Below are 24,244 nucleotides of genomic sequence, written 5' to 3' on the forward strand. Positions count from 1 at the left end.
AACAGCGAGTAGTAAAAAAGCTTATAAATGAGGGCTTCAATTTATATAACTACGTCATAAATTTTACCAATCATACACTTTCATTACAATCTCACCATAAATGTCAATAACAGCAACATTTGTCACTGTAGAGTGTCAACTAGGCTGAAGTAATCTGTAGTTTCAACCACATTTTCAGGTAAGACCTGTATAATAGTCTATTCTGCCCCATCTTTCCGCCACCCTGATCAGTGACTTGTCAAAGTCTATTTCCATGAAGAGTTTCATAATATAAAGTTAATAATGGCTTTGATCTCAAGATTCATCAAAGAAACTGAAAATGGATGCACTTGGGAAGAAGACAGAAGATTCAAGAAAATTCTTGTGTTTCTACAAGAGCAAGACAAACATTTTTTTACTTGGTCTAGGAGCGGAATTTGCTATGGCATCTTTATCAGGAAGCAGGCTAGGACCAGCACAGGTGTTTTATTATGTTTATTTGAGCATGCCTAAGCATCACTTGCAATTGTTATGTATTGTTGACTTACTGTGCAAACCCCCAAACGACATAGGTCCTAGCTTCATAAAAACTTTACTTAAATAAATAATATATATATATATATGTGTATTAAGTTGGCTTGATAATTCTGTAGGAACAAAAAAAAAAAAGGCTTGATTACCCAATATCTACACAATCTTTTTTCGGTACACCATACCATGTCACTCATTTTTCTATCTGTATGAGAGATTTTAATTTACTTACTTGCGTCAGATCCTTGACACATTGGTGGTGGAGGTGGTGGCAGCCCTGCAGAACATACATCTCCAGAAGTAGATCCCAAAGATCCACCACCTGCAGCTTCCAAGTTCGAGGACCCAGATGCAGATGATGAAACAGGCAGAATTGAGATGTCGCCGTCCCCTTTCTTTTGAATCTTAATGCTCCCTTGTTTCTCAAGTTCATGGATCTTTTTCTCCAGTGTTGACTGCCTTTGGATAGCCTCTTCCTTCTCCTTCACCATTTTTCGAAGGGTGTGAACTTGGGTGTTTGCATCTTTGTAAACTTCCTGCAGAAGAGAGCATCCGTGAAGATGACAACTGAAAACACATTACAATACAACACATGATGCAGTCCCTCCTATGGATGATGGTATAAAATATAGTTTCGGCCAGCAATGAAGTATATTATGCGCAGTTTAAGCATCTGACATGCCCATGTTTGGACTCTTCAGGCAATTTTTCCCCTATACATTCATTGCAGCAAGGTTTTTCAAAATGAAATATTTCAGATATGTGATAATAACCACAAATCTCAGAGTTCTGCTTTGGATGGCAACTGGAGTTTGTGCCTGAATTGGGATTTGTGGGCCAGCGGTAATGAGGCCTTAAGTTTGTTATCTATAGTTTGCCACCTACAGGTCCAGATATTGAGTAACTGCACATGACTTGAGGTAACCAGAGGACGAATTTTTACTCTGTTGATAAGGACAACATATAGCTAGCCACCTATCGAAATATTATACAGGCACATGCATCAAAGGAAAAACCGGTCGCAAACGGGCAGATTCTCAGAATCTGCCCCTTTGCGACCGGTATTTTTGCATTTGGGATGCATCATCCCAAATGCAAAAATCGCAATTTAAGAAATCTCTAAATTGCGATTACTTAAATTGCGATTGCATTTAAGGAATCCCAAATTGAGATTCCTTAAATGCAATGCATTAAAGTAAAAAAAAAAAATTGCGATTTCGCTAATAGAGGGAGCAAATTATCATGAAGTTGAACTTCATGGTAATTAGCAATAACTTTGAAAAATGCACTTTTGTGCATTTTTCAAAGTTTCATGTTGCGCACACACATGCCCTTAGGGCATGTGTGTGTGCAACATATGTGCACAGATCAATTTCAAGGGTGCAATAGGGTGTCATATTGATACCCTTGCACCCTTGAAATTGCATGAGCAATTTGCGAGTACCTACTGGTACTCGCAAATTGCTCATGCAATCTCCAGTTCATTCCCATGGGCCTGGATGCCCATAGGAATGAATGGGGCGGCATTCCTTAATTGCGACCCGCAATTTGCGAGTCGCAATTAAGGAATGTGTAGGAATCGCTATTTTTATAGCGATTCTTACATGCATAGGCTTTTGCAATTCCTTAATTGCGATTCCTTAATAATCGCAATTAAGGAATCGCAAAAGCCTACGTTGATGCATGTGCCAGATGGTGATCTATGTAGCCAAATATTATCATACCTCCTATCAAACTGAAGCTGGTACTCATGCAGTGTTACATGTCTTTGATTCTAAATAGTATGAGTAATCAACTCAACTGTACTAATTCCATTAGGCAGTGCAATGATAAAAGGCTGTGACGGCTATAACAGAATTTCAACCTGTGACACGCAAGTTATGCGCACATCTATACAGCGGACGCTCAACATACTGAATGATGTTACACTCATATACGTATGATACACATTTAGCTAATTCTGGTTAACAGCAGGATATACTCAATGTTAGCAGAGGCAAAAAAATGTCTGCATAAAATTATATACAAATTCAGCAAAACTTTAATTAAATTCCCTTTTCTCAAAATGTAGTTGCACACTGCTCGACAGTAAAGATGTAGTCGCAGTACATTGAGAATAATCTTATGAAGGGTGTAACAGAGTTGCACACTTCTCAACATATACATTACACAATTGGACTATATGTTCTCCACTTCTCCTTTTATATGTGTGGCAATCTTTTTGGCATTTCACACAAATTGAGAAGTGTTCAATCTGCAAATATATTCTTGGTATGGTAGAAAATATCTGTGTAACCCTGGTACACAATCCTGTTCCCCTATGAGTCAAACTCACCCTGACAACTTCCAGTTCCTTGTTCCTCTGCATAAGCTGTTTTTCCAGTTCCACAATTTTAGACATGGCCTCATTTTCCGTGTCCAACAGCTTTTCAGATAGCTAAAATCATGAAAAAGTCCAGTTAGAGTCATAACACACCAGCAAGTCCTCCACAAATTGTTGTCTGCTGTATCTCCAGTGTGATTATAACATACAGATTAACATGACTATAGGTCAAAATGTGACCGGGCCAGAGAGATGTAATGTGGATATGTGTGGTTAAAGTAAGGAATCGTGAGGTAGAGCTGGCATTAATCATTCTATTACATTGTTTTCCATTTATTATTTGTTTTATCAGTGGAATTAAATGTAGGGTTCTCACACAGGAACATCTAAATAGCTCATGGTCACATTCAGGCTCAGTCTCCGATTACAAGCTTGTCGGAGTGGAATGCCCGGCGTGAATATCGCAATACCAGCATACATAGTGTACCCCAACAGATAGTGATTAAAATCATTATATTTTTTAAAGGTACAAATGGTTTTATCGGTTGCACCATCTGTACTATGATTAATCATATAATGCCACACACATCTGCATACATTCGATTTGTTTTCATTGCATTACATATCATCTTGTTTTAAATCATCACAATGATTGACCACAAACCTTTGCAAGAGTCAAACAGTCATTCACCGGGCGACTCTGGTCTTTATTAGTAGTATATGAATTAAAGAGAAAAGGAAAAACCATCACCCACCTAGGGATTGTGCTTACTGTAGGTATAGCGTAGATCGCAACTGAAGCATGAAGGTTGACAAAATGTATACACACAATTGTTTTGATCATATGACACTCAATTGACATCTAGGGACCATTGTATTCATAGTTTGCATTGTTTTGAATATCCTTTGTTTGGGTTACTGCAGCAACCAATCACCAGAGATTCGCTGTTAGCAATCCTAAAATTGCCAGGCCCAACAGCACCACATCCAGTTTAATTGAGTGTGACCCAAAACATGATAAATCTGAGGGATGTCCAGGCAGGGGTTGTGAGCACAAGCAAAGCCCAGCCCACATCTCTCCACCTCCCAGATCAGAGGGAGTATTCAATGTGCAGGAGTCTATGTAGCCCACGTGCACCTACCAACCCTACCACACCCAGCAACCCAATTTGGTACCCACTTCCAATCCTAGTACCTTTTAGAGAGAGACTCGTCCGGCAAATGTCAAGATTTCCAGAGAAACTGATGCATCTGGGAGGCCGGTAAAACAGAATTGCATAGGAATAGACTGCCTGCATTCAAAGAACCTTACTCTAATGGGGTCTGCCAAGCTTCTAGATGCCAGCCAACCAAGTTGCGCCATAAAAAGGTAATAGTTTACAAAGAGATCGTCTTTGATAGAAGTGCCTCAGAACCACCCACCAGCAGGGTCAAGCCACCATACAACCCCATAAAAAAGGTCAGTAAAACTGTGAACTTAGCAAATAGCGTGGGATGAATCCTACCTTGGCAGCGGTTAGAACATTATTTTGAGATCTTTGCAATATCCCGTTTTAAAAATAATTCCAGGCAGTAAATAAATGATCCCTTCAGAAATTATAATTACTACTTCTAAAAAGAATCCCCACTCAAGGATTCTTAAACAGTAACAGCTATGTGTACTGCTCAAAAATAAAGTAAGGACGCTTAATGCATGCTTTTTATCCAGCAATTCCCAAAATGCAAGATTATTTGAAAATTATTAAAACCATAGCGCATACTTCGGTTTTCAACATGCATGAGTATGGCATTGGAAAATTAACCCACATCTTATTAGCAGCCATTACTGGATTATTGTATTCATAGGCTTTGTATAGCAGGCAACGCATAATTGAATTGTTTCAAGGCGCTTGCCAGACACAGGGCTTTGGTGATGATTACTTATTGTTTTGAAAATTACAAAAAGGCTCACAGTGTATGGAAACAGATTTACACGTCTTGCATAATGCCGTTCTATGGCACCGCCTGATAAATGAAAGCATCTGGACTTGTACTAAAATAAAATCAGTACAATGTGTTTTACCAATCATGTGGAACACCAAGGGCAGGGTTACGTAAACTGTTCATGTGCTGTTAATTTTCAGGGCGGTGCTATTTGACTCCTTACCATATATGGAAATGATGTGCGATTTTACCATTCTTCTTGCAATGGTCGGTGTTATTTTGCAACAGGAAGAATCTTTGTATGATTTTTGTTTACTTTGTCAAAATATTAACACAGATTTTTCTTTCTGTAAAAAAACTAAAAAAACTAAAAATACTGACTGATGCAATTTGACCAATATTGTTGTAGTAGATAGAGCAACACTATTGCCTATTCAACAACCGACAAAAAGGTTTTGAGAAGTGCAAACTCTTACCTGAATTACTTCAAGGTGCTTTCAACCTAGGAACATGAGACTCAGTGAAATAACTAGATTTGAATAAACTCGCACAATCTGGTTAAGCGAGGAAGCCGATATTTTAATCCTGGTTTCCCGTTGCCAATTTGTCTTCCGACTTAACAAAGAGCGCAGAGCTTGGCAGCAGAGTTTCAAGTACACATGCCTCGGAACTGCCGAACAATGACCCAATCTGAAATGCACCTTAGCAGTTGTTTGGATTTTAAAAAACGGCATTAAAGATGGATAAGGGAACTAACTGAGGTCCCGCACCTAAGCCCTTTTCCAATTGGGCACACTGGCACTGTATCTAACTTCCCTTACAAATTAACCCGGAGTCCAAACTCCACAAAAACGCAGGCTACCCTGCACCAACCCCATGGGACACAACAAAAGAAATTCAAAGCTAAATGCATGGCTTTTGTGCCCTCAACATAGACAGACCTTGGGTGATCAACAATACTTCCTTCCTCTCAATGTCCCCACTCTAACAGGACTATTTTAGTAATTAAGTAAAAGGAGAAGTCTGGCAAATGGGTTTTAAATTGGCATTTGAAAATACAGTGCATAAACAGGATTATTTTTAAGAAACACAATACTTCCTGGTTGCACGATGTGCAAAGGAATGTGGCTGGACTCCAGTTTTTATAGTGCACATCAACGATGAAGGGTTGAGGCCAGGGATGAGATGTCATGATCAATCTAACAAATCTCATGTGTGAAGACTATTGCAAAGCATTTTTTTTTTCAAACAGTCTATGCTTGTTAAAGTGCTTTAACACCAGGCCCATTTATATCCATTTAGGTGCTAGGAAGATGAAGGCGAGGGTCCTTCTCATGACCTGCTGACAAGGGTGGAGAACAGGTTTGTTTATTGGTCACGCTTCAGCCTCTCTTTGGAACAGGAAGTTTTCTCTTTGATTAAAAGTAAGTTGCTAAGCATAACTATAAATATGTCACGTGAGGGTTAAAATGCTTCCCAAAGGCCCTAAACACCGCCATCTTTTGACAATTATATTTTAGGCTTTGATGGTGAGAAACTCAGTAAGCGGGAAAGAGTTTCAACCAGGCACTTGCCACCCATCTAGATGCTTTTCTTGGCAGCCCCCACACCCATCAAGGGGTCTACACAGGATATTAAACGTGAGGTTCCTCTCTATTTGTAAGCAGGCTGCAGTGTTTGTCAGAGCTGGGCAAGCTTGGATTGCCCACAAGACTTTGGCAATAGTTAAGCAATAGCAAAAAGCTTTATGATATGAAATTACATGAGAAATATTTTCTTCCAGTTCTTCAACTCTTTCCAGTGCCGCATTCTTGGTTTCGGCATCTTCAAGCAGCGCACCCACGTCAAACACGTTGTCCAAGTATGCCTGAATCTGGACTTGCAGCTTGTCGCTCTCCGTGTGTTTCAGCTTCTAAAAGTCAGAAACATGCACTATAGTGAGTTATACAGACAAACAATCCATTGCAGACTACTGGATCTTGAAACAGGGAAGGTACACAATATTCTGGTAGGCTTTTATATTTACTTGAATGTAGGTATGTGCCAAATATATCACTGGAGTTAATAAAATGAATGCACACAGCGCATCAGCGCATGGACCACTCTCATCAAACATCCACGGACTTTACTAACGTCTGCAATAGGTCTTATAAGTACTTTTTTGGAACTGTTGTTTTCTGTTGAAGAGTAGCAGAGACATCACACATCAAACACCTGCACTAGGAATCAAGTAGGACAGCGCATTCCATAAATACTGAGTATTCAGTAGCAATCCAATAGCATTACATTACACCTGCCGCAGGAAGGGAAAATGGCAGATTATTTATTGACTGCACCCTCCAGGCTACACATGGTAATAAAGCAAATGTCATTTTATAGATACTGAGGTCTCTGTGTCACACCTTTAATTCAAAAGATAAGCCAGGAAAAGAAAAAGCATTGGAGCGCGCAACGTGAACCATTGGCTGTGTGCCACCATCTCCATACTCTGCCTGTAGTGCGCTTGCTCCACAAAAGGAACATTGAATATTTAATGCACACTTGCTTTGCATCATACCAACCATGACACTGCCTGTGCCAGAAACTACTCATGACAATGTCAATTTAATGGGTACCTTTACCTCAACGGCCATTACTGTAAAATACCATCACTTTAATAATTTCACCTAGCTAAGCCATTACTTTGATGTCATCTTCTGTATACTGAAATCACAACTATGTTGACATCCCAGCGCCTTGAGACCCTCGCGGGTGAGTAGTACGCTTTACAAAACCCCTGATTGATTGATCAACTGCCCAAACTAACAGAATTTCGAACCACTTTCAAAACAGCCATGAGTAGGCCTAAATCTAATCCTGAATCAGATTTACTTCAATGATTTTTCAACTAGCCTTACTGTAGCCATAATGTAACAAAAACCCAGTAAATAATGTAAATAAAAAAGGCCATATTCTATGCCAAACCTAAACTAAATAAACCTGTCCTATTCATCACGTTAACCCTAATCCTAATCTAAAGTATACTAAATTAAATTAAATGTCATTAAACTAAAAAAGGTTACCGGTTGTGTCGAAGTAGGGCAACTTCAAAATACTAGCCTGTAGAAGCGAGTGCTGAAGATGCAGTGTGCTACTGCACTGGGCCTCAACACCATTCTACCTACCGTGCTCCACAAGGACCGGGAAAAGGCGGTGGTATTTCAATCGCACCAGTGGCCTCTGTACACATACCTGTATCCTAAACACTCATGGAACGGGTATAATATACACAAAGGGACTCTGTACTACACTTATCTTATCACTCTGCTGGAAAAGAGGTCTGGAAGCTCAGTACCACACCTACAATGAAACACTTGCACCAAGAAAGGCACCATTTCATTTTCCATCTCCCAACATTGCATCTTTAAGAGCCCTCCAGTGTAGAGAAAAAGAGTTATCTTTACCCAGTCCGGTGTTGCTAACACTCACCAATAAAAGGCATTCTACAATGTTCCTTTCTTTGATGATATCAGTTTGGGTTTTTAGACCTAGTCTGACATCATCCACCGGTTGGGCTCTTTCAGTTAATAATAGTGAAACATTGTTATTCTGCAGTCCTAAGTTGCGGACAACAAAGAAGCATGACATAGAAAATGCTCACCCATTGGATTAAAGGTGATTACAATTAAAAGATACTCACATCCAAATACTCATCCAGTCCCAGTTTTGTAAATTCAAATTGCAGATGAACTCGAAAATTCATATCTTCAACAGAATGGACGACAATGTTGATGAACTGCATGCACGCCACCTAAAAGACAAACAAATAAGCAAACAATTGAGAACAGATGGGAGGGAAACAGACAATTCTGCAAAATGACCGTAAATACTGGATTCCAAAATACAAACTTGCCATTTGAAAACAATGGTAACTTCTTACATAAATAAAGTATCAATTATATTTAAAACTATTGGTTGAATTGGTTGGTAATCATATATAATTACTATTGCTAAGGTTATTGAGACTATGTCAGCCCTATACATTGATTTTTACTCTCTACACCTCCATCCCACATGCCCTCTTCAGGCTTCTTTCAAACACAGAACAATACCCCGATAGGTTCGATCACACCAAGGGCATCAAGCGGGCCTAGATTGCTCCTAGACGCTACAGGATGGTGTGCCTGGTGCTGGGATGGAGGGAGACAAGGTGTTACTTTGCTTAGCATGGAAAATATCACTGCATTCGTTCTGGCAATCAAAAGGATTTTCCATCAATAGGTGTGATTTACTGGCGCAAATTTATAAGAACGTCAAAGATATCACATCTACTCACAGAAAAAGCATTGTGAATCGACTCAGAGGTTTGCTTTTTACCACCACCAAACAAAATTCCCGTTCCTCTTTAATTCCCACCTTTTCATGTTTAACCCATGAAATCACTTTTCTAAAGAAGTCACGTGAGATATAACAAAAGCTAAAGCAATATTTTGTTTTAAAAGAAAACCCAACGTTTGTCATAAAAGAAAACTTATGTATACAGACAGGCTTCTTTGATTCTCTTTGTTGAAGAGATGTCCAGATTAACTTAAGTATGGCACACTTCATTTTCACTGAGCCCACTGGCTTGAGGTGCTCATGAGAACATGGAACAAACAAGGGCCTTTGGGTTTGTTTACATCAGATTTGGATTTTTATCAACTAGGTCAGAAAGATTTGCAGCTTCAAAACTGAAAACAGAAAGCCCATTATAGAATCTCTTACTGAAAGACAAAGGAGAAACATGGGGCTTAAAAAACACTTTGGTATGAAGTACATGGATTTCCAACAAACGAGGCAGGGTTGGAAATCAGAGGTTTTCCTCAACTTCATTTCGGAAAATGTTCCAGTCAGATGCTTCGAAACTGTGTGTATTAGATTCACGAGTGCTGCACGATGGGAGATTTCGATGTTATAGAACTAGGGGAACCAGCCTTTTAAAATGACCAATAAGGAGCAATAAAAAGCTCAGAGCAATTTGCAGGTCAGGCGATTCTATTGGGGACCAGAGCTCCTACGACAGCTGGGGGTTGGGAAGCCAAACTTATGCAACTAAAAGGCAAGACCTAGGTTATGTCTTTTCAACAATTAGTGTAATCTGAGAAATGAAGGTACACATTGCATGGACGATAGTCACCCCTTCCACCTGCATGTGTGAAGCACCACAGCAATTATGAGAAGAGCTTTCTTGCTGTGCACTGAAGAAGGCAAGACCCCAGCCTCATCCCTCTGGGGCGAGAAACATGGTCCAAAGTTCAAAGAGAGTTTTGTATATTTATTTATTTTATTTTATCAATTTATAGGGCGCAACAGCTACCCAAGAAGGGTTTCCCGGCGCCTAGACACAGCTAGCTTGAGGATAGAGGAAGGGATGACTGTTAAGTGGTTATTGTTCATACAGCCAGGTCTTTACAAGCTTTCTGAACCTACAGTAGTTTTCTTCCTTCCGGATACCGGGGGGAAGCGTGTTCCACAGGGAGGGTCCCAGATAGGCAAAAGATCTGCCACCTGTTCTTGCACGTTTAAACCTTGGTATGCAGAAACAGGCTGCTGTCTGTGACCGGAGGTTTCTCTTGGGCACATAGAGGCAGGCAAGAGATTGAAGATATTTTGGTGCTATTCCTGCTTTTATTCTGAACATGTAGTTCAGGGCCTTGAAACGGATTCTGCTCTCTATCCTGAGCCAATGAAGATTCCGACGATGGTTCGAGACTCCAGAGTTCTTCGGAATGTTACAGAGGAGTCTGACCGCAGCGTTTTGCGCTACCTGTAGTCGTCCGATCACAGATTTATTTGCGCCCAGATAGAGGATGTTGCCGTAGTCAAGCCTTGATGTGATAAGGGCATTGACTACGGTCTTTTGCGTTGACACTGGCAACATCCACAGGATCTTCCTCAACCATTTAGCTATGGTGAGACAAAGGCCGGTTACTTTGCTGGCCTGTTTGTCCATGGATAAGGCATTGTCCAATATAAAGCCCAGATTTCGAGCATGGGATACCGGGGTAGGAAAAGTGCCCATCTGGTCCGGCCAATGTGCAGGATTCCAGAGAACTTGATCCTTGCCCAAAATCAGTATTTCCGTCTTGTCGCCGTTCAATTTTAACTGGTTTGTTGTCATCCAGTTCAATATTTTTAATAGTCCTTCCTTGAGTAACGACGGGGAGTGGGGACAAGATTCAGATAGGGAAAAAATGATTTGGGTATCGTCGGCATAATTCATAAGCGTTAGACCTAACTTTTCAACAAATTCTGCCAGAGGTTTAAGATAGATATTAAAAAACAGAGGGCTCAGGATGGACCCCTGAGGCACTCCATGTGATGCAGGTAGGGTATCTGACACGGCTTGTGCAGATGCGATCTGAAAGGTTCTATTTGCCAGGAAGGATTTGATCCAATCCAGAGCCTTTCCTCTTACACCATTTGTATATAGCTCTTTAATAAGCGTTTCATGGGAGATGGTGTCGAACGCCGCACTTAGGTCCAATAACACAAGTGCGACCGTCTGGCCTTGATCAAGAAGTTTTCTGATGTGTTCAGTGACACCTAACAGGGCGGTTTCAGTCGAGAAACCAGCCCTGAAGCCAGATTGCGAGGGATGGAGTAGGGAATTTTCTTCTGCAAAAATGGCTAAAGTAGAGTGTACGTGTCTCTCAAGACATTTAGAAAAAGCAGGGAGCAGAGATATAGGTCTATAATTGGCCATTATTTCTGGGTTAGCAGTAGGCTTTTTCAAAAGGGGCGTCACCATGGCATGCTTCCATAAGGCTGGGACAGTGGCGAGATCGAGGGATAAGTTTAAGAGATTGGCAATGATTTCCAAAGACTGGTCATCCAACTTTTTAATAATTTTAATAGGGATGGGGTCCCTAGGGGAGCCGGATTTAACAGTTTTTAGGATTCCTTTCAATTTCTCTAGTGAAAGAGTCGGCCAGGCTTCCAGTAAATTTTCACCCAGAGCAGTGGGTTGAGGCAAAAATGGGTCAGAAAGAGGAGGAGGATCAGAATCAGAATTGTTTGTCTTGATGTCTGAGATAATTTTATCGATTTTCTCAGTAAAGAAACAAGCTAACGCCTGGCATTGTTTTGTGCTTAGTGGGGGTGCAACAGCTGTGGTATGTGCGCCCGCCAATTCCTTAACTTTGGAAAAAAGAGTTTTAGGCATGTTAGTTGCTTCGATAATTGTTTTAGAGACAAAAGCAGCTCTCGCTTTTGTACAGGCAGCATGATAATGATTTCTGGCTTCATGATAGCTTCTTTTGGCATTAGGGTCGTACTTTTTACGCCATTTGCGTTCTAGTACTTTGCATTTTGATTTTTCTATTTTAAGGCTGTCGTTAAACCATGGGGCTGGAGGACGATGCCTACTCCCTTTGGTGCGAGTAGAGGGCAGACAATTATTTGCTGCATTTGTTAGCCAGTTTTGTGTTTCAAATGCTACGCGGTCCATGTTGGAGTTTAGGCTTGGAGGGTTATGTTTTAGTGCCGCGTTTAAAGCATCGATGTCGACTGACTTCCAATTTTTCCTGAAAGTGACATTAGTGTTTTGTTCCAAACTGGGGGGGGGTGGAAGAGTAATGCTAAAATTAATAAGATGGTGGTCAGACGAGCCAGAAGGTATGGTGGCAATGTACGTAAGTTCCCTGATGTTGGATATTATGGGGTCCAACAAATGGCCCGCTATGTGAGTAGAGCTGGAATTTAATATGGACAAATTGAATGCAGCTAGGTCTTCCAACAGATTAGAACATGAAGGGATAGTGGGATCTTCAAGGTGTAGATTTAGATCACCCAGCAGGGAAAAATTGCTTGATGACATATAGTAGGGAGTAATAAAATTTGCAAAGTTAGATACCCATTGAGAAGGGTTGCCTGGGGGTCGATAAATCAGAAGGCCTGACATTGTAAAATTAGGGTTCAAAGAGATTTTGAAAAGACCCGCTTCACAGTCTGGAATAGATACAGATTCCAAAGTGCATTTGAATTCTCTGTTAAAAATGATAGCAATCCCACCCCCTACCTGTTTTTCCCTGTCTATTCTAACAATGGCATAGTTATCGGGGAGGGCAATAGCAACATCCGGGCCGGCGCTGTCATGCAGCCATGTCTCAGTTAAGAAAACAGCGCTAGGACTTTTTTCGGCAAGGAGATTGAAGATATCATGCTTATGTTTGGGCAATGATCGACAGTTTGTACTATAAAATACGTATGTTGGCGACACGTTTTTACGTAACAGTTTGCATTTCCTGTGTCTCCTAGATGGGTCGGGGTGGGGTTGGTATACGGTGGTAGATAGGTTACATTCGGAGCAAACATGAGTTCCAACTTTGTGAAGGTTGAACAGAGAGCACTTCAGATTGAGGTTGGGGCGCAACGCTTTCAGAGCAGAAGATGTTCTTACCAGCCTAGAGGGTGCAGTGGGAGTGGGAGCCTTGGCCTCGTGCCCCGTCCTGGCATGGACGGGCACAGACGGGCTAGTCTTTGGCGTGTCTTCGGCGTGCTGATGGTGTGCCCGCTGCGCTCGACCGCTGCGCTGTCGAGTGGTGAGCATGATAAAGAGGGAATAGAGGAGTGGGCGTGGCTACGTGGGTGGGCGTGGCCCCGAGTCACGTGGGTGCAGTGACGCTGAGTAGGGATTTTGGTCTTCCCCCTCGGCGCTGTTAGTGCAAAAGAGCCAAGCAGCTGACTAAGAAGTGTTTAAGTCTTTTTAAAAACACACAAGAAACACAGTGTAATTTAAAATGATTAAAAAAACACGCAAGTCTAGCAGCAACACAGACACCCCGGCTTCCGCCTCAGGGTACTTAGCTGGTCATGGTCAAAGTTCAAAGAGAGTTTTGTACTGAGCCAATTCGTAATATTACTGACGAGGGTGCCAGAACTTGCGTCAAAGAGATGTGTTAGTGTTACTATTGTGTGCTGGTAGCAGGTTGTCATCATTAAGATGGCAGGTGAGGAAATCACGAAATTTCACTGGCACTAGTATGAACTTTGCCAGTTTTCCTTTCAGAACTTAAAGAGATAGCTCCTGGGAATTGTTAACAGCCTTGTGCAATTTATGTACCCTGCCATCATTAAATCTTTACTTTGTATTTTACAAGTGCCTCCAGATGTCACAGCCTCTCTCATCTAGAATAGATTTTTTTTGCTAGGGTAGTCCAGTGTAAAAAAACAAAAACAAAAGAAACCATGACAACGAAAACTCTATGATTATTCGGTCAAAAATTTCAGAAACTATAGCGGAGTCTATAAAGAGACTGTAGACAATGGGAGGACATTTGGAAAAATTTAATTTGGTGATAACATATTTGGATGAATATGCTGGCTGATGGAAAGGCCTGAACAACGTTAAACAATTAGTGATGCTTTTAAATCCTGTATGTGTTAGACCAATGTCCAGAACCGAGCTACTCGGTTATTATTGCTTATATGCTGTATTGAATTGGTTCAGTATTAATTGTTCTGAACAATTAAGTATAAATAAAAGAATGACTAACACCAATTAAAGAAGAAGGATTGTATATTCAATTGAAAGCCTCACTATTGCTAGCCTTCAACCATACATTGCTTGGTTCAATCCACGGTTAAGGACACGCTTAAGCCACAGAGCGACTTTGCATTTTAAGGCACACTCTAGCGGTGTGCCTCCATCAGGGGTCAGATTCGGTTACTGAGTCTTTTTGGAAGACCTGCCCGTGCGGTGGTGATTGAGCAGCACTGTAGAGCTCCAGGCCTAAACACCCGGAGCAGCAGACGGTACTGCTCACCACATGGAGGGCTTTATAATGTTCGGCTGTAAAAAGTAAGAACATTTTTAGAAGAGGTTCTGCTAGAACTTGCTGTAAATACCACCGTAGTAACTGCTGGTAAGTGGGAGGGGGAGTAGTCACAGCAGAGCAATATTTGGTGGCCGTGGAAGACACCACTGTGCCTTTAAGAAAAGAAGTGTCTGCCTTTAGATGTTTTTTTCTCTATCTGACAGGGCTCGGGCATATCTTAATCCAGTGATCTTGTCTGAAAACTCCTTGCAGGGCCATATGTTAGTTAAAGTATGTTATGGAGAAAGAAGCTGAACTGGAAACTCTAGGAGTTAATTATTCATTAAAACGTTTAAGGGAAACCTCTGGATCAAAAAGACAAACAAATTGTTCCTAGACTTCCTTTCAGGAGGGAGAAAGGAGGTTCCCATGGGCGCGTGTACTGGTAGTCAAGTCAGATGGATAAATTTTAGGTGTTGACTGAGAGCATACCTTTTGTCTTGAAATTCAATTATAGGGTTTAAAAGAAACTCTTACAAACCTCAAAAACATCAGACTCAGTTCACCATCACAAAAATGCATGTTCATTGTGCCGTTCATCAAAAGCGCACCTATACATTTAGTTTTCGGAGTCCCGGGCACAGGGCCTCATTCTGAGGCACTCCACTAAAAGACAATTCTTTCACGACTTAAATAAGGCAAAGCTCCGTTAGTGAGTGGGGTTTTGAACAGTAAGTGTCGCACATCTGTTAAAGATGATGCCAAAAAAGTGCAAGGGAATCATCAAAAACAATATGGCTGATAAGGGTTCGAATACAAAGCTACTTGTTCAACTGGAGGATAATCATTATTTATGCAGTGAGCATTCCTGGATAATCAACAGATAGCCTTCGCATATCATGCCCTACACATAAAGCAAGACTTTGTTCTTGAGTTGTGTATTCTTAAGTTGCCATCAAGGTAGAGTTTGGATCTGAAACATGACAACCCCCACATGAGGCAAATTGCTACAAGGGGGGTCTGCCCCCAGCACATATTCGAGGCACTGAACTTTCCACTTTCAACATGGGTATCAGATGGATCTGTTCTATTGGTGGTCACTGGCAGTGAACTAGGTGAATATCTAAAGTCAGTGGCAAGGTCCACGCGGAGAAGAGACTGTGGGATGTTTGTTTGCCCATTCCTTAAATAGATGCCGCTTCTTAGACTCCATGTTGCTCCTTTTAACAAGAGCTCAAACCTGTACACTGTATTATACATTTTTTGAAGTTCTCAGACTCCTTTTAGATGCCTCATCCACGACAGGCGCAGTGCATTGAAAGGCAAAAATGTAAAAACACTAAATACTCATGGGCTAATCTGTCTCCAGGCTGGAGAAAATTGATACAGCGCAAGCAAAAGCACTGTCGCTTACTTAGGGGTGAGACATACTCTCTTCCACCTTACCCACAAGAAGCAATGTGATAATGACACAAATTCTGGCCATTTACTTTGAACTGTGGGATTCTCTTATTCCTGAAGAAAAATAAAGACTTTTTACATCATGTTTATTAGAGAGGAAATCAGTGTTACTGCTGTTTGTCACACACTCCGTTGAGCTTTGCTTACCATGAAGTCGATGTTATTGTCCTCGTTCCTGAAGTGCTCCATCAATTTTTCAAAGCGCTGCTTCTCAGCACAAACCTGGGGAGCAAAAGAACAACGCTGTCAAGCAGCACTGAGCAAACAGAGAGAGCTAAGAAGGCTTTTAACTGAGTTGAAGCACAAACATTGCATATAAACCTTCACAAGTGTTCAAATTCCTTCATGGTCACAGACCGGCTCTGCCGCTCACGCAAACACACACTCGGCACACTCCACTGTAATGTCTATGGATTTGCCAGTCACACTGTTTACTTCCAGAAACAACTGTGTCTTATTAGGAGAAGGACTTCATCTTGCAAGTCCTTCAAGAATGTCTCAGTAGTATCTTGGCACTGCATGCCGGTGGTTGTCTGGTTCGTACTTTGGCAGTAGCCGATGGAAGTCTTGCCCTTCAAGGATACCACTCGATATCATGTTACAGAGTTTAAACTAAGATTAAACTTTTGGCAAACTCCTTTCTAGGCTTGTGTCCAAAACAGCATTCAAATCAGGCCCACCCCTTACATGTTAAACACCTGCTAAATGTATTTGAGAGGGAATTTAAACACACACTAAGTGGACTCATCAGTGTGCATTTGCCGCCTATTAAACTCTGCTATGTGTATATAACTGAACATGACACAGGCTCTCCCGCTTGGACCACCCAAGAAGTGAAACCATGAAGCACAAAGGAAGATGGTCTCCTCCAAATTCAGACTGTTGACAGAAAGAAGCTTACGGCCATAAAAGCTGACATCCCAACACCAAACGCACCACGTATAAAATATCCTATTAAAGCAAAGTACCTCACCTGACAGTGCAGGATTAAACAGCTCAAATACTGCCTGTGGACGCAGCTTTGTTTCTGGTGAGCAAGATCTATTGGTTCTAAATGATTTAAGTATTAATCGGTCATACACTTCAACGTGCTGAATTTTAGTTAGAACTCTCAAGGCAGGAGACTCCAAAGGCGTTTTTGTTCCAATATGTAACATTATACTATGTCAGTATGGTATAAAGTGCGATTTGGGGTCCCTGGGGATTAACAATATTCGATAAGGAATGCGGGTCTTTACTGACATGCAGGTAGAGGGAGCCAAGGTGGTGGAAGATAATTTATTAATTCCTTTTAAATTATAATATGAGACTTATATAGTGTTATTACACCCTAATAGTGTAACGGCACTGCACATCTAGCAGTTTTCAAAGTTAAATGACTTAACCCATAATGCTTTTCATACACACTGCTAGGGGATATTTGCTCTGCAAACCTGTCTCCCACTAGGTTTCACGTACGACGTTTACGCAAGGAACACACTTAATTATTAAATTGTGTTATACAATTTCGAGAAATGTTCCCAAATTCCACAAAGAACTAAATTTGGGAATTTCGCTAGTATATATACGGTTTCAACTGGATCTAATACTGACCCGAAATGCCTCTAAACACTTTGGCATTGTAGTGGTAGCACATGGGTGTTGGAGTAACCACACCCTGTCCTTCAAAGAATGCACAGTGTAATCTGGTGCTTGACAAGGTATGGATATGTGTTATGGCCTGGAGAAAGCAACAGAAGTCAACCTGCAACTCCCAAGGGACATCTAGGCTTTCCAACAAAAGCAGGCCTCAGTCTACAGGTCCTCCGAAAGCAGTACCTATTTTCGCCCAACTACCACCTCTCAATCCTGTTAAAAGTCTCATCGGTTTTACTCGTTACACCTTGCCTGCCTGTCTTGACATTGAAAGATCCTGCCAAAAAGGGACAGCAGTGCATTGAGAAACATGCATTTACACAGGGCTATGCAGAGCCACCTAGGAACTTCTAAAAGGCTACCTTGGGTAACTCACGGTATGTGCCATCACCCATCAACACTGCAACCATGTTAAGAAGGGTAAAACAAAGAATGACACACAGGACATGGCGTGCGGGGCACCTAATTATAAGTACATACAGGACATAACACATCCCTTCCCTTCAAAGATATATTTAATAATTAAATTAAACCTTAAGACAATTACTCTTAAGTATATCTGAGGTAAAAGAAAGGTGTGCTAATAATTTTCTAAGGCTACATAAAAGGAATATCAAGCAAAAGATATATCACAAACACATTTATTACTTTGATTGAAAATAGAATTACAAAAATAATTTAAGTTTTAGGGAAGGCATCCCATAAAAGGCATTACTTTTTACTATAAAAGCAAAGGTCCCCTCTGGTGGTTTCAGCGATTAATCGGATGAGGGTACCTCCGACAAGTTATCTATGCCAAATTGTTCATGTGTGTACTTCCAAAATCTGAGGCCCCAAAATCTGCACAAGTAGAATCAGAATTTTTTTCCGCAAATTGAACACACATTGTCCCCGTGGCTCATCACATACACTCTATCAATTATTTTATTAATTTGCTTGCATTGCTATACTCTTCTCAAATTTCAAACTGAAGCATCTTGCATGACAACACTTGGTGGATTAACTTTAATAAACTTCAATGATTTGCCAGGCTTAGTATATCCTGTCTTTATGAATCCCGGTCTTCTGATTCTGACCCAATCTCCCACTGCAATATCTGAAACAGAATTCTACTTATCGAAATGCTTCTTCTGTTTTTGTTGTCTGCTTGTTAAACCACTATGGACACAACTAAGAAATAGGCTCTTAACCTTTAAGTAGCTTAAACTCTCAGTAGTACTGTCAGGTGTAATCCGACACATCCATAACTTTAATCTAAAAAACTCCTCCCAATTAAAGCAATTTGTTCTTCCCCAGGTCACACTCTCCTTAAGGACTCAATTGACTCTCCACCTGACCATTGCATTAAGGATCATACAAAGCTTTGGTTATGTGTTTAATATTATACATGATCAAAACCTCCAAGAACAAAGTATATCTGAGCTGAACACCATTGTCAGAAAGCAGCATTTAAAGAGTGTGCAGTTAAGGTACACGGACACCCATGGGAAAAGGCAGTAAAATGCATGGAAGACCGTCGCCAAATTTGTAAAGAAGTGGTAGACGCACGCAGAGAGGTAAGTCTGCTTTATTCGCACTATGACATGCAGCTACCTCTTTGAACCATCAAACCACTAAACTCCAGCTTGAGTGTCGTGCATGCTAGGAAATGTAAAACAAAGGGTGGCGACTGGGACATGGCGTACGGGACACTTAATTAAAATAAATACATACAGGATATAATAGCATGCAAACAATTCATGAATGCTTATGGTCTCAGTGTTGGCATTGAGGCCACATCTACTGGCTTTGCAGTGCTGGTTTCCGCTTCCTTTTTATGATGGCTGCACTTGGCCTGGCTTGTTCTTCGAGTGCTTTTCTCGGGCCTGTGTGGCACAGATCGGTGGTAAAACAGCTGAGAACCAGAACTGTCACTTCTGAAACCAACACTTTGGAATTTTTCTCAATCAAAGAAAAGTAAACCACCTATTTCGGAGTAGAGGGTATTGTTCACTCTTTGATGACTTCAAGCTTGGACTAAGCCAACAGCTTATAATCGGGCCTTCTGGTGTATCTGACTCCGTGCTTTCAGATTATTCAAAACGCCGTGGCTCGACTAATTTTGAAGATCGGTGCATTTATCTGTGTCACCCTACCTGCAACGACTTCACTGGCTGCCCGTTATGAAACGGATTCAATTCAAGTCCCTTACCTTTTCCTACAGAGCTACTGAACGCAAAGGTCCCCTCTACCTAAGGAAGAGACTCCTGGCCTATTCTCAAATTAGATCCTGGTGATCCAATGCTTCAAGTTCCCTGGTTTTGCAAAGCTAGGAGCGGTGGAAGATCTTTTGTGCACCCAATGGCAAGGCTCTGGAATTCCCTCCCGCTAGGTCTCCGTTAGCTCTATCCAAATCCATTTTTAGAAAAAAATTGAAGACATTTCTTTTCCAATTTGCCTTGTAATCTTGTTTTTTGCTATTTATCGGTCACCTGCTGCTAGCGCTGGGACACTTCTTCAGAAGCCACTGTAGGCTCTATAAGTTTGCATTGTACTGTATCGGACATATTCAACAGTTCCTTAAGAAAACAGATGCAGTGGGCTGGCACAAGCCACGCCAGTTTGTATGAAGGTCCACCGTAGCATTGCAAGCTGGAAATCCTGGAGCTGAAGGCAAGGGATAAAAGGCAAGGACAACAAAACCATAGTGCAATACAAACTGCCTTGTGTTGGTTTGATGCTCGGCCACCGACGATTACATGGTGAGTGTGGTATACGAGTCCCTGTGCCCGGGCGGGGAACTGACCCACAGAGAACCCCAATGGTGGTAGCTATTCAACAGCAATAAGGATTAAATAAATGTTGATTTTTCCAAGTCAATTCCTGGTTATCTACTAAGTTGAACACCTTTTATTCTTGCATCTAAAGTACAACTCGTTTTACTTTACTGATGAGTTAAAGATCGACAAAAGCTTTTTTGGACTGAAGTTTGAAATGAAAGCAGAGGCGAAGCTTCCAAAGTCCTAACTCCGTCACATCTGTGCAAGTGAAATAAATAAGCTGTCCTGGTCTGGAGACTGATCAAACAAGTCCAAATCAGAAAACCAGTGCAGGTAGTAAGGCTAAGACAGCGAGCAAATAAGAAAATACAAACCGGAACTCCATGAATGCCTGCCTTGAGATCCAGCAGCAACCAGACAGTGGATGAGAGTTCATCCATGCTACAAGGCCAACCACAGGAGAGGAAAATGTGTGCTTCTGCCAACTGAGAAGCAATTTGGCTTTGAGAGCTCTACATCAATTACATTCTCACAGGACGGCTGAGCTAGCGGGGGAGGTTACCAAAATAATATTCGTGATATTAAACTTGACATCTGATGTAAACCTTCTGCTGATTCAAGTGCACATTTGGCTCTTAGGCTACCAAAGTGTAGCAGGCGGATGTTTAGCATTGAAGAGATGTCTGGCCAAGGAAACGTGAGTGAGGAGGATGGTAGAAAAGACAAAAACTTCAATTAACTAAAAATGTGTACATGAGGAAAGAGTTTGCAAAATCCATGCAAGGCTGAGTATGGTAAAGAATAGTTGGTGCCTGATTTATACCTCAAACTCAACATCTGCATTCACGTAAGGGACATTTTGAGTAATTGCATCCGTTGCAATGAATCGGGAATATCAAGAAAATACCTTACCAATGTGTGACATTTTTAAATAGTTTGAGCCTCCTCTCCCAGAAAACTTTCACTACATAAAAATAATGAGGCTATTCGGAGTAAAATGTACATAAACTGAGAGAGTCTTAAGAGTTAAGCTGGTAGGGCAAAGTAAATTCCAAATGCAAGATGGAAGCAGGTAGATAAACTCATTAGCAATATGACCCCGGGCGCAAGGCTCAAAATAAAGCAATGAAAAATAAGCTACTCCATTCCTATGCTTGGAGATGTGTATGTCTGCTAGAAATAAAATGGTCTCATGTGAATTATACAATTGGTGGCATTGCTAAGTGGGAGAAGAACACTTTAGTGCAATCAACACACTAGGTACATTTAAAACAGTGATCTGAACTCACGTTTTTGCTTAACACTGCTCTTCCAATTGGAAATAATTGCTGAACTTATCGCATTCTGGAAGAACCTCCTTGTCACTATCCAAAAGGTTTGATATACACCACTTTTTGTTTTAAGGTGCCTACACTTAACATTTCTCACCACAGGTCACTAGCAAGAAAATGACTTGGTAGTACAGAAAGTTCAACTCCTCTCTGACAATAGTCCAATTGTATTCATCTAATGAGCTGAAAACAACAGAAGACTAGTTGGATGGAGGTCCTGGAAGATAAGATTGCCTACGTATTGCCTTGTTGGTCACAGTCAAAAAGAGGCACGTGCTACTATGACACTAAAATAGATAAATGGAACACTGACTAACATCAGATAGAACACTTGTCCGACTTATTAATAGCTGGGCATGCTCCTGTAGCATTATTTTTCAGAATTTCCTTTCATAGTTACAATGAACACCTGAGAAGAGTAGCTGGATATGCTATTAGCTGGGTACTTGAGAAAAAAACATATCAAGGTATATTTACACAGCAGAAACATAAAACTGTGTTGGATGCAGCAGAACCCCACATTTAGACTCTACCGACTCCTACTCAAAGGTCTATACTTCATTTGATTGACTTCCACTCATGCAAGAACATTAAAGAAGTGTCTGATCCTCTACCAAACATGGTTATGTCAGACGCTTAGATCATTTTGGAAGCTAATGGCAGATAAAAAACAATTAGTCGTGTCTAAATAAATTGATTTTAGTTCCCATATCTACTGGGTGAATCCTCCAAATTTACGCTGTTGACCAAGATTTTGAAGACTATAACTATAGACTTTCAGAAGTAAACGAGAGACTGAAAGTCACTAAGCAAACCCAAATGTTAAACATTGTGAGAAGACCTAGCATGCCAAGCAAGTATAGAACAAGCTTAACTGAAGATGGAAGATAATCTGACAAAATCTGGTCTAGCTTCGAAATATTACACCACAGTTAAAGAGCTTTTTGATGCTGTTGGAGCATTTAGTTTCCTTGCTCTGGTGCAAGATGGCTAAGAGTGACACTCCTTCTCTTAAGCTCACACCTCCTTCTCCGTTACTCCTTTCCACGGTTCTGTCTGTCAGCCTGTTACTACCAACATGAATAGTTGCTATATCCATTGAAATGTTTTTAGTTATAAAAGGGATGAGCGATCACTCTCGACACTCTTGTATTAATTTCCATTCATTAACTTGCACTTAGTGCATTGTTTATTATGTTATTCCCCGTCCTTGTTCTTTGAACAAGGCCCCATCAAAAGAATTATAACCAGAGTTATATACAGCTGTAAGAGCTGTGCACCGACAGCACTGTATCTTTCAAATACACAGTGAGAGGCTGAACCAAACACAGCAAGAGCAAGTATCAGGCTTGGGGAGACTCTCTAAACCCATAGAATGCTTTGCACTGGGAAGAAGGAAAGACACAAGGTCGCACCACTGTTCCTGAGCTATGTGTGGTTATGCTGTGAACATTCTAAGCTAAAGTCTACCCTGCTGAATCATCATTTATATAGGAAACTCTTCAAATTTGGTGAAAATGCAATTTAACTTTTATTGGAATCAGGTGTAGGAGGAGGCTTGGGGTTAAACTTCAATTTTAGATTAAAGAAAATTATATAAGTATTTTTCCATTTGGAGACGCAGGTGCCATAGGAAAAAAGTATGTTGCTTCTCAAACGTTCAATTACAGGTAATATTAACTTTGCTTTAAGATGTGTTTCTGCTCCTTTGAAAGTCTCCTGTAAAAAAAATTATAATAATAATGCATCACATGTGCAGGAGGTGGCTTTAGGAGGGGTTTAGGTTTCCACTAAAGGGGTTATTCTCCACTAATGTTTCTTCATACTACCGCATGATGCTACCGAAAGCGGTCCCGCCGAAACCATAAGCACACATATGCAGGCTCTAAAGAATGGCATTAACATGCGTAATGCACCTCACAAGTTATATTTGCCCGAGCTGTTATCGTCTTCGCACTCATGCTTTTGGAATTTCTTTAGGTGCTCAATGACACGAGGTCCTTGACAATTTCTGGCCATGGGGTGCCAATCGTCTGTGTTTTTGCAGAATATAACATGATGGTCATGCAGGGTATCCGGTGGAATTACCCGAAGGGAAGGGACATGGCGCTGCCATCTTAATTCTCGGCAGGCTTGAGATGAAAGAGCCATGGCCTGTACGGAGATGGAGGACTGCCTGGACGTGAAGGAGGTACAGCTACTAAAACACACGGCTGATAGGATGTCGGCCCTACTTTGAAGCTCAGTGCCATAAGCAATGGGTCTCTTGCAGGAACGGTCTTCTTAGTTTTGAGAAATAGGTAACAGAAGGACTGAGCTCACAGGGCAACAGGACAATGTAGGATCCAACAGTAGGCTTGGATATTATTCAGAGTACATGTACATGTTGCAAATAACAAACATAATATGAGAAGTTTAGGACTGAAATCCTTCTCCCTGGTGCTGGACTATGTGCAATGTACTAACCTGTCAAAGGTGACCTTGCACTCATCAGCCCAGTAGGGTTTCTGACAGAGATGTCATCCT

At 41.1% G+C, this 24,244-nt stretch overlaps 1 protein-coding gene across 1 annotated transcript in view; it reads right to left on the minus strand.

Annotated features, from left to right (window-relative positions):
• Positions 1–24,244, minus strand: part of FMNL2 (formin like 2) — a 136,577-nt gene that overhangs the window by 66,202 nt on the left and 46,131 nt on the right. Inside the window, exons 6-10 of the mRNA XM_085646226.1 lie at positions 16,141–16,215; positions 8,436–8,546; positions 6,519–6,668; positions 2,846–2,947; positions 743–1,046 (exon numbers count right to left, since the gene is read on the minus strand). Of these exons, the coding sequence (XP_085502352.1) occupies positions 743–1,046; positions 2,846–2,947; positions 6,519–6,668; positions 8,436–8,546; positions 16,141–16,215 (742 nt within the window). The remainder of the gene's footprint in view (positions 1–742; positions 1,047–2,845; positions 2,948–6,518; positions 6,669–8,435; positions 8,547–16,140; positions 16,216–24,244) is intronic.

Source organism: Triturus cristatus, chromosome 3_1 (genome assembly GCF_964204655.1).
Source record: "Triturus cristatus chromosome 3_1, aTriCri1.1, whole genome shotgun sequence".
Taxonomy (NCBI): Eukaryota; Metazoa; Chordata; class Amphibia; order Caudata; family Salamandridae; genus Triturus; species Triturus cristatus.